The 12,245-nt window shown below is 36.0% G+C and overlaps 1 protein-coding gene across 3 annotated transcripts in view; it reads right to left on the bottom strand.

Annotated features, from left to right (window-relative positions):
• Window positions 1-12,245, bottom strand: part of MSH3 (mutS homolog 3) — a 127,607-nt gene that overhangs the window by 16,629 nt on the left and 98,733 nt on the right. For all 3 annotated transcript variants that reach the window (XM_011377558.2, XM_023523009.1, XM_023523013.1), the window contains one exon: window positions 7,156-7,313. In XM_011377558.2, coding sequence (XP_011375860.1) covers window positions 7,156-7,313 — 158 coding nt within the window. The remainder of the gene's footprint in view (window positions 1-7,155; window positions 7,314-12,245) is intronic.

Genomic DNA, 12,245 nt, shown 5'->3' with positions numbered 1-12,245 from the left:
GGTAATTTGTACTGCATTTAATTAAACACAAACATTAACCCAGAAGTGAAATGAAATCACAAATATAGCATGTGTGCATTTTTAAAAAGCCTGGAAGGCAATATACCCAGACAACAAAGACTTTAAGGTGGTGAAATTTTTTCCTTTTTAAGCTTTTCTATAGTTTTAAATTTTGCACAATGAATAAATGTTACAGTGTAATTAGAAAAACAAATGTTATTTTAAAAAATCACAAATGACACATTTAAGAATACTCTATAGTCTATTGCATCATTATGACAAAACAAGGTAATTACCAAGTTAAATAACTAGCTTTATTTTACTAATATCAAAAATCCTTTATTAGCAGCAATAAAATTATTACAATAAAAAAGTTTCTAACAGTAGCAATCAGATCACACTACAACATTTAATGTCAATTTACAAAAGCTATAACACTGAACTGCAAATATAACCAACCAAAAACCACTGTAGCAATCTCTCAATTTCAATGGAAATATCGCTGAGAATCAAGACAGCAATCCAGGAAAATGACAAACTTATACTGGCTCACAAGAACCGTGTTCACTGGAACCATCTACAAAGCACATGCAGGCCATTTATGAAGGACACGGGTGTTTTCCTTCCAAAGGAAACCCACAGTGTACTGACCAGGCAAGTCATTCCCTAACACATCTACTAGTTCACTCTGTGGGAAAGTCCCAAGTATTTCAAAGGAAAATAATTAACAGAGTAAATGCTCTTTACCAACCTTAACTATATCTGTGAAAACCACAAACTGTTAAAGTCATCGAAGGAAGGGTAAGATTAATCAGTCACCAGGGATAAAATTAATCCAATTAATTAATAAGATCAATAGAGGGGAACATAGCACAATCTGAGGATGCATCCTTATAATTTAACTCATATTATCAGCTCAGGCAAATCACAATAATCTCTCTGATTCTGTTTTTTCCTTCTGTAAAATGTTAGGAGTTGACATTGAACAATGGTTCCTATATCTGGACATATTTCAGAGTCACTTGCAGAAGCTTTTGAATATAGAGCCCAAGGGTCCTCTTCATTGTATCGATTACAACAGTATCTTCAGGGGATCTACATTCAGGGGACCTCCCTAGGATCCGAGTTTGAAACCCAACCCAGCCAAACCCTCAGATGACCATGAGGCATTAAATTCATACAATCACTTTCCACCAAAAAGATGAAGTGAGATATCTCCTGTTGACTAAGATACAGCTACAAGCTCAATAAACCACAGACATTTCTAAGGCAATATTTCTGGTGCTGATAAAATTCATAACAGCCTACTTATTTAGTAAAATATCACTTACGTGGTTTTAGTACTGGTATTTACTAGCAAATAGAAGACATGCACTGATTCAAGATGTTTTCTTTCTGTCCAAGAAGGATATGTGTTTTTTTAATAGAGTACAAATACTTCACAATAGGTGCTAAATCAATATTTGTTGAATTAAACTAAACTGGGCAAACAAACCAGTTATCCACATAGTCAAAAGCAAACATTTAAAATAATTTAAGCATCCGAATGCCCATTACTTTCCAATTTTCTCTCAAAATAAACACACTGGTGCCATTCTATTCTGAGTACACAGCATTCCTGAAGCTGGGTGCCGTAAGAGAGAGTTTATGTGGGTAGCATGGCATGAAAATTATTAACCAGGGACCACTTAATTTCTACCAACATTTAATTGACATAAATAGAAATAAATTATTTTGAGAGAAGCCAATTGTTTGCTTTTTTTAAACAGACGATAATTCATTGCTTTTCTAACACTCAATTACTGAGTCTAAAAAGTTGAATGAGGTTTAAGTTTGCATTTACCAGAATATTAAACAGATCTTTTTTCAATGATGTACTCATAGGTGATAATGATCCTTAGAAACATGTGCCTAAAAATAGTTCACTGATGAGTACATATATCACAATACACTGACATAAACATACCAATTAAAGCCAAATGTGAATGTCTGCCCAAATTCTGCTTTTTAAAAAGAATGCTCTTATTCTGGAAAAGGTTCATATGAGGTTACAACATTCAGAAAGAAGATTGCTAAAGCCTCCTGTTTACAGCTTTTCATGCATTTATACTTCTTAGAGCACAATGCACAGCACATAGTAGGCACTCAATGAATAATTATGGATACATGAATTTAATCCTAGTGTTGTAAATGTCCAATTAATAATATAAAAATAACCCATTTAAAGATAAAATTTGGAACCAAATTTCATACATATATCTGCTAGATTTTAACATTTTTTTTTCCATCAGGCACAAAAAGGATTTGAAGTGTTCTAGAATAACAATATATTTATAATGGAAGAAATACAATGAATATGAAACTAAGATTACAAGCCACACAATAGATTTTCAAATTTGAGACAGCAAATTTAGCATGAGCTTTATTTTTGGGTCTCACCCTAGAGATTCCAATTTAATAGGTCTGTGATAAGCCTTAGGAAGTAGCATTTTTTTTTTAACAAGCATATCTCTGATTCTATTCTGAGAACCATGCTGGAGACATACTCTCATATAAGAAGAGAAGGGGAAAACTAACCCAAATTTACTTCTACACCTGAACCTTGAATTTAGCTCTTGCCTTCTTGGTGGTCAAGACAAAAAGGAATTAAAGAGGAAGCAACCACTGGTGACAGCAGGAGGCCTGGCAGTAAATCGTTTCAAACCTGTTTGTAAACAGACACAGCATGCACGTGGAGAGAAAAAACATCCTTGGCATTAACAAAAAGTGGTTTATCAGATGGCACTTCATGTAAAAGATATCAAATAATAGAAATGAAAATATCCTTAAGAGAAATCTTGGAGAATATATGAAAACATCATCAAATGGGTATTTCTTACTCTAATTTAATTGTAAATCATAAGGACAAACTTTTACACACTGCTGGTAGGATTCCAAACTGGTCCAGCCTCTTTGAAGAATAAGAAAGATGCACATTACTTATACTTCACAATCCCACGCCTAGAGAAAGCCTAAATTCAGAACACTCATTTATGTGCACTAGGAGATGTGTGTTAAGACAAGTATCAGGGCTGTTCTTACTTGCAACAAATTTGAATCTGTTAAGTATCCATCAAGGAAAAATAGATAAACTACGGGATATGCATACAATGGAATATCACAATTAGAGGACAGTTAGTGGACCAGAATTATATGTATCCATATAGATTAATTTCATAAACATAACATCGAGGAGGGAAAAGCCACTTGCAGAAGAATACATAGTGAGATATAGCACAAGTAAAATTTAAAAGCATATCAAATAATTCTATGTACTGTTTCAAAAAAACACACCTATGTAGTAAAAATATAGAGAAATTCATGGGGTGAAAACTAGAGTCAAGAAGGGCACTTACTCTGGCTGGGGGAAGCGGGACAGAATCAGGGAGGATTGAGGGTTCCACTGTATTGGCAATGCTTTATTTCTTTAGTAGAGTGGTAGCTACATGGGAGTTTGTTATATGTCTGAATTATTTCATAACAAACAAGCGGAAAACATGAGGGCATAATATTAAACCACATCCTAGTAAAGCTCCTAGGGATATAACGGAATGTGATCCATGTAGCTCCTTTCCAATGGTAACAGGACAAGAGAGACAAGACAGGGGAACGGACAGGGAACAGGGCCCTAATACTAGAGCAGTATGTCCCAGATGAAGCTCTGAGGTTAAAGACCAAGCACTCTCCACACAGCAGATACACTGCAGCCATTAAAAAGTACAAGAATAATCTGTATGAACTAATAGAGAACTATGTCACCTACATATTAGAAAATAAAATCAAGCTACATGATAGTAATGCTTAGTATAGATAGATTTATGCATACTTGTACATTTGTGGAACATTATACAAAGAACCATTAGAAGTCATTGATAAAAGCTTCACTTTATATCCTATTATATTGTTAAATAGTTTTCATAATAAGCATCTATTACTTTTATAATGAAAAAAAAAAAAAAAAAACTGAGCTCTCCAGCAAGGGCTCAGGGAAATGTTTCTCAGCCCTGGCTACACTTCAAAACCATCCAGACACTAGTAAAATTCAACTTCCAGATCCCACTCCAGGCCAACTCTGATGACAGGGTTCGGGTATCAATACTTTTTAAAAGCACCATTAAAAAAATATTCAATATGCACTAAAGGTTAAAAATCACTCTTAGATGTGCAAATGGGAATGTTTCTGTTATGAAAATTAAAGACGTCAACCTTGTATAATGGTCCAGAGAGAAAGCCATCAGTTCCTAAAGAAAGAACTAGGTTATTTATAGGCTGGATTAAAACTTTGGAAAAGGAAGGTATGATTTGCTGAAGTACCTGGGAAGGTTTAAAGCTTAGAACCCCAAATTCCATGCTGCTATGTAGGGAAGAGAAATTTGCTCTGGAAAAAAGTGTTTCCAGACAGTGACCATATAAGCATTTCGCTAGACTCCTGTAAAACATCGCATTTTGACTGATACTGCCCTTAATTAATTAATCTTTTTTTTTTGGGGGGGGGGTATACTTTTGTTACACGTTCATTTCAGATTTTTAAAATTTTCATAAGCAAAAGAAAAGAAAAATCACCGTAATCTCATACTTCTCATGATATTTTAGAATATAGCCTTCTATGTAGATGGTTTTCTCTCTATATATTTACATACATAATTTACAAAAGTAAAATCATACAGAATGCCAGGCTTTCTAACCAACTCTTTTTCATGTATTGTAACAAGAATATCATTTCACATGCTACTACCTGTAAATGGGCCCACCAGGACCGGGTAAGTGTGAAACGTAGCCCCAAATAGCTGAAAAAACAGAGTTGCTTGAAGGAGTTAATTCAAAATGAGTACTACTACACTGAAACAATGAAACTGGCACTGGCAAGGTTTAAAGCTTAGTTGTTTACACAGTAACTGGTAATCGGTCTAGCTGCTTAAGGCCGCTCTTGGTTCATGAGATAAAGGCATGTCATCATGCCATCACATGGAGAAAGCAGCTCATGTTCTATGATACCACATTCTGTATCAGCCACTTCCTGAGTAACAAGAGGAATGGTACTATCAATGCTAAAGTCTCCTAATACCACTGTAGTTTCTACTACAACATGGAAATGTAATGGTCATCTTATAGCCTCAACTGCTGTGCCACAAGTTACAGGTTAAAGTTACTTCTGAAATCAGATCCTCCTCTCAATGTTACCAAAAGCACCACCATTCTCTTCTCTTGGTCACCTAGGCTTTATACCTTAATCTTCATCTCTAGACCTTCATCCATATTTCTTCATCCATTGTAGTCGCCAAGGCCTGTCAATTCTAACCCTACGTCTTTCCTATGTCCCCTGTCTACTTCCACTCCCATCAATTAAGATGCTCAGGTTCTCCCCAGAACGACTGCATTACATCATCCCTTCTTAGTCTTTCACAAGACTGCCAGATTAACCTTCCTGAAATCTAAACTGTACCTTCCTCCCCATAAGTCTTCAAGGACTCCCCACTGTCTATGGAATTCATTTCTACTTGTCTGAAATTGACTTAAGGGTCAATTCATTCAATAGTCCTGTGCTTGAGTGTCTTATGTATGTACAAAGCAAAGCTCTAAGTTAAGAGAGGGGAAGAAATGTATAAAATATGTACAAAATATCTCCTGGAAAGGGACAACAAAATAGCAGAGGTAACATATACACAAATAACTATAAAACCAATAGTGGTAAGAGCTTTAAAAGAGGAAAAACACATGTATGATAGAAGTACAGAGATGAAAGAAAAGAATTCTAGCTATGGAACTCAAGGAAGACTTCGTGAAAGAGGAGGCATCTGAGTGAGGCCTTGATCAATAGGTGACATTTTAACAGGAAAACACACACACACACACACACACACACACACACACACACAAGCAGGAGGAGCACTTCAGTAAGGTAAAGGCCAACAAAACTGCAGAGCCACTGGAACAGCAAAAGCAGTCACCTACCTCAAGCCTTCTTGTTAAATGAGAAAAGTTAACCTTTATTCTTTTCTGTTACTTATATCTAAAAACGTTCCTAACTGATATTCTCCTAACAAGATTCTCTTCCAGACAAATCATCTTACATTACCCAAGATGTTTTTTTTCTTTCTTTTCTATTTTTCTCTTCTTTTTACCTTTTTCCCCTTTATTAAATTTCTGTCACTCTTCCTAATAATATAACCAAAATAAAATAGCTAAAGGGAGAGTCTTTAAATTTTATATATTGAGTTAATTTAAAAATATGTGGAGATCAAAAATAACATCTGGTGATATGACATCAAACAAAATTTAGGTTGCTCTGTTTTGTTCAATCTCAGATTAAAAACCAAGCTTTAAAGTATTTTAATATATACTCAAGTACATCAATATTAGCATGTGATAAATTCTTATGTGTTTCCAGAGTTAAATATTACATAAATATGAAGATGGACAATAAATTACACTTTATACACATAGCTTGACTATATACTATGGATTATATTCACTTTTTTCTAAAAAGGTACACAAAAGAAGCATAAATAATACTTTAAAAACGGATAAATATAAATGGATAAATTAAACAGATTAAACTATGAATTCTAGTTAGTGGGATTAGGACATTTCACCTATATTCCTAATAAGGCATGAAATTTGGGTTTATATATTGAGGGTAAGACCTAGTCAGATGCATGCAAAGTTCTTAAAGTAAAAAAGAATATAAGTTAAATTATCTTGGGCTTGTGCCTTATGCAGTCTGTTCTCAGTTCCCCACTTATAAAAGAGGAAGGTATACTAGGTTCCAAGCTGTGCTCTACAGAGCCTAGCACTCAAGCCTCAAAGCCTTCCACTTCTGATTCAGGCAGAGCAGACCTGCTTTTAACTGTTTAAATACTGATTTTCTATGTACAATTTTCTTTAAAGTAAGAACTCGATAACTAAAAATAACTGGAAAACTACTGGACAAAATGATCTCCTATGTCTCTTCTAGTGTTTATATTCATGATGAAATGATGGCTTTAAGCCCCTAAGTTCTAAATATTTTAAGAGCATATCTATTCGTCTAAATATGTACATAAAAAGAAAATTCATGTGACAACATAGGCTTGACTTATTTCAGAAACATATTCAAATAGAAGTAATGTTTTTTACCTCGTGAAAATGCCATTCACAATTCCAATTGTTGCTTCCTCTGCAGGAACATAGGAGCCAATCTGAGCCATGATAGTAATCAATGCAACTTGTTTTATGTAGGAGCTCTTTCCGCCCATGTTTGGTCCAGTAATTATCATTACTCTCTCTGAGTCCCCCTAGAAAATTAAAAAGCAATTCCACTTATTGTACCAGAGGGGCTCTTATGTAATATTTACAATTGATTCTATACATGGAAATGCATTAGGCAAAACATTGCTCTGTGGTATTTAAATATTCATCGATTAAGTATCACAAAGGGAAAGGGGACCTCTTTGTCTTCAACCTGAACTGTGCTACCGCAGAAAAGTGAATTCTTAGCACATACCGTTGTTTCTAGGCATAAAAAAAATAATAACAAGAAGCAACCTCAACTGGATAACTACTATGGCTTCCTCATTAAATATTCATTAATCTGCCTCCGTGTGTGTGTGTGTGTGTGTGTGTGTGTGTGTGTGTGTGTGTGTGTGTTTTATAGTGCTTACATTTAAAATCTATTAATTTCCATTTGTCCATCTTGAAAGTACAAGTATTTATGTCTAATTGCCTAAGGCCCTAATTTGGAATGGTACCACATGAATTTTTTCAGTTATAGATGGATGAGATTTATAATACTAAATTCTAGATATTGGTTTTGTTGGCATTTAATTATTTACTGGCATTTCACCAGAACATGTGAAAGAGACAAAAGAGCTGAAATACTTCCAATGATTTACTCTCTAGAACTTGACTGTATTAACCAGTTATAGTACTTGCCATGAACACACTGGTCCCCAGGTCCTAAAGGGAATTGTTCAACTGTAGGCCGATGCAGAGGAGTTAGCCCAAGGCATCATGTGCTGTGCTATGTGAACTCACTGCCCTTGGCAAAACCTGCCTGGTCAAAAGTAACCAATACATAACTAACAGCCTAAGAGGTGGCCAAATAAAAGCTGTTCTTAAACTAAGCTAATCAAATAATCTCATGGGAGTTTAAACTCAGAACCACGGAAAGGTTCAATCAGTTGGTAAATGGAGCATAGGTTGAAAAGAAACACAGAAGGCCACAAAGCACTAAGACCATGACTAAGAAGTTATGAAGAAAAAAATTAGGGAATAAAAAAATATTCATAAATTTTAAAAAATCATGGCTATGTTAAAAGAAAATGCAAAGAAAAGACAAAGGAATTCCTCCAAAATATTAACAGTGGTTGTTCTGGGGATTAAGAAGCAATTTTCTCTCCTTCCTTCCCCCTTTCTTTATATCCCAAATCTCAATCCATAATTATCTATAAGTGGGTTCTGCAGCAATGAGAGGTACTGATATCCATTTACTGAATGTTTGAGTATTATATTTAAAAAAAAGAAGAAGAAGAAGAAGAAGAAGGTTTGATGTAATTTTTACTGTAGTGTCAATTTCTATGAGAATCTTGAAAAACAAAAAAAATGGCAGTGGGAAAAAAATAAAGAATTGGTGCAAAAGTCAGAAAAGGTGATTTCTATTACAGAGTTTGGGTAAGTCAATATTATTCTCTAGGTTTGTTTCTTCCCTTCTAAAATGAGGGAGTTGAATTAAATGATTCTCTCACTCTCAAATTCTATTATTCTCTGAAAAATAATATGTCCAAATTCAGGCATATTACATGGATATGGAGCCCTAGGTGGAATCAAAGGGGGAACTAAATTTGGAGCTTTGCTCCAAATTTGCTCAGAGGAAGAGAAGCTAAGGAATTCACTTGCATTAGGTACTTGGGAAAAGTAATGCATGGTGACCCTGGTCAGACTTGTGGTCGCTACTATGGAAGTAAATTCTCCAAGCCTACGCTAGATTTCAAGATTTCAGACAAGAACTAACTTTGAGGCTTTAAGGAGTAAAATGCTTTCAACTCACTAAACTCAACTATTTGTAGGTGATAAAATGGTTGATTTCCTAAGATGCCCTAATATTTAGACCTCCAAGGACAGATAAATTGCATACTGGGCACTCTAGTAAATACTAACAGATAAAAAGGTACAAGACTGTGAAGAACCAGGAGATATTCTGAGATGCATAAACAACCCTGTCTCCATCTCTACTGCTACCACTCTGGTAGACTATTGCAATGAATCCTGACTGGTCTTCCTGCTTCTCTGTCCACAGTGCATTCTTCACACTGCAGCCAGTGACTGTCTTAAAATGTAAAACAGAACCTATCTCCTGCTAAAAGCATTCACGTAGCTCCCTAGAGCACGTGTAACAAAGCCCCAACTCCTCGTCATGGTCTAAAGGCCACGCCTGCTTCTCTGGTCAAACCTCCTCCCACTCTCCCCAAGTTCACTCAGTTCTAGCCAGACTCAATATCTGCTCTTCTTTCACCTGCCTGTAGATGCCATGCTCATTCCTGACGTAAGGCCTTTCCTCAGGTGTTCCCTCTATCTGGGATACTCTCCCTTGAGACTGGATCCTTTTTGCCAATGAAGTCTAAGCTCAAATATTGACTCCCAGGAGAGATCTTTCCTGACCACCCAATCTACTTATAGTCCCTCTGCATGCGATTCCCTATCACGTCAGCCCATTTCCTTTATACTTCTAAATCTCTCTCTGAAATGTCCTTAATTTTCTTGCTTACTTGTTTATTACCAATCTTACTGGTAGAATGTGAGCTCCCATGAGAGCAGGGACTGTGTCTCTTGTTTATCCCCACTGACTAGAATAAAGCCTCGCATAAAAAAGGCACATAATAAATATCGGTCAAATAAATGAATTTAATATGTGAAAGGCACTGCAACAGGAATATTCACCATCCTTATACTTCAAAAAATCATTTGCATCCTCTATAGAAACTCATCTGGAATATCTGACTCCCTTTCTTCTACAGTTCCCAAGATGATGAAAAAAAAAAAAAGAAAAAAGAAAAGAAAAAGAAAAAAATTTCACATACGTAATATGCTCATCTATCTTTTAGCAAGGATCATATGTATTTGAGGAACCACACATAAAATGGTTCCAGATACGAAAATACATTAAATTTATCTGAAAGACCAGTCAGGATGAGTAAGAGTTCTAACAGAATAGCCAGAAGCTGAAAGTTGACAAAAACCACCTCTTTACCCATTCTGGAGCCTACTGAAATTACTGAGAATGAATCAAACTGGACTGGCCTAGGCAGTGCCCAAACCTATGCTAGCCACCGAGCATGAAGCCACACATAGAACAAAGTCCTCAAGAAACCATAGATAAGAGAATGGATGAATGACAGTAAAGAAAAGCTGAAATATTGCAATCAGAGGACTATTCCAGATGACACTTACTGCCTTAATGAACCTATGGAGAGGCTAGAAGTTCATTCTTTCAAGTTTTTACCTTTGTATTGGCAGTGTCTATCTGGATAGCATCGGTCAGTAAGATCTTAGTATCATGTATCAAGAGTCAAAATATTACATCTAAACCAGCAAGTTTTGAGATAATCAACTTCTATATTTAATGTCATCTTCTGTGGGAGAAAAAGAGAAGTAGAGGTGCAAAAAGAAAAAGTAAATTTTAAGGTATTATAAGAAAATCAGATAACAAGTGCCAGGCATCGTGCTAATGATTTTACATGCATCATCTCATTTAGTTCTCACAACAGTCTCATGGGGTGATACTAGCATTACTGTATTCCCACGCCACAGGTGAGGAAACAGAGGCTTGAAGAAGCTAGGTACCTTGCCCAGTAATGCAGAGCCAAAAGTAGAAGAACTGGGATATTAAGTGAAGATCATCTCCTGACAGATGTCTCAAAGAAGACCCCTGCTCAATGACATGGAATCACAGTCACTGCTAAATAAGAGAAGAGCTGCCGTAGCTCAGGGCCAGCATCCCTAGGTCCATCACTGAGCACACTAGAATGATGGTCAGCAGGATATCCCTGAAGTCAGGAGATGCACAGCAGAGAAAAAAATTGTCACGTTAATTTCCAAGGCTTGAGTATCACTAATTTTCTGCAAAAAAAAAGGCTTTCTCTCTTGACAGGTACAGATACTGACATCTATCTTTTAAAAAGAATCATGGTAGAACTATTTTTACAGTAGTTGCAGACTACTGAAAAAGTTTGGCAGTTTCAAAGTGTTGTATTCCTTGAAAATGTCAATCAATGGCAGGTTACAGTAAGAGACACTCTAGTGAAAGCCTCCTCCAGACAAACTCTCAGCCAAACCCTTACAATTTTTAACCTAAGGTAAACTACAAACACTAAGAGGGAGAGTGAGGCTGGAGAGGAGTACAGGCTATATACTGAGATGCTGAGGTAAGCGTACACATCCTTCTGACACCCGAATGCTCTCCGGTTTACATTCCACTGAGAGCTCAGCCCAATGCCCTCATTTGATAGATGAAGAAACCAAGACCCAGCGAGTTCGGTGACCTACCCAAGATGACAGTAAAATAACAGCAGACCAGAATTTAAATGTATTTCTCCTATGACTGTTAGGCACTTTCCTACTATACCTGTGTACCCAAATGAGGTATATAATAAGAACTTAAACAACAGAACAGAAAAGTGCTAGAACAGAAAAAGGTTATTTCTGACCAGAGTAATGGTAAAGGCTCTATGGGGCTGGTAGTATCTTTTGGGTATTGAAAGATGAGTAGGAGTTCAATCAATGGAGACGGATAAAGGACAAGGAGAGAGAAGAGTAACATTCTGGGCAGAGATAGCAGCACGGGTCAGAACACTTTAAAAAGTAATCAGTTATACAAAATATCCTCCTTTGTGTAACTGTTTCAGAAGCCAAAAGAAAGGGGTCTCAGGGGAAAGAAGTGACGGAATTCAACATTCAAATGCCACTAATATTTCCTCTAATTTTTAACAGTATGATCCAATGATCGTGCTAGTGTAAAACACCATTATAGCAAAATCTATGAGAATAATCCAGCTATGGAATTAAATTAAGCTTAAAACTCACACATATTTTATGGTACGCATTATGGTTTTCCTGCCTGGTAATTAGATACAAAGAATCAACATCTTATGAATATTATTATAATTGGTCTTACTTTTAACTTTTATATAGCCAAAGCCAGCTATACTTCTGGTGGCTAGAAGTATTTGTCC

This window comes from Pteropus vampyrus, unplaced genomic scaffold, assembly GCF_000151845.1.
Source record: "Pteropus vampyrus isolate Shadow unplaced genomic scaffold, Pvam_2.0 Scaffold11, whole genome shotgun sequence".
Taxonomy (NCBI): domain Eukaryota; kingdom Metazoa; phylum Chordata; class Mammalia; order Chiroptera; family Pteropodidae; genus Pteropus; species Pteropus vampyrus.
The sequence above is the reverse complement of the archived record's forward strand: the minus strand, read 5'-3'. Positions and strand labels throughout refer to the sequence as shown.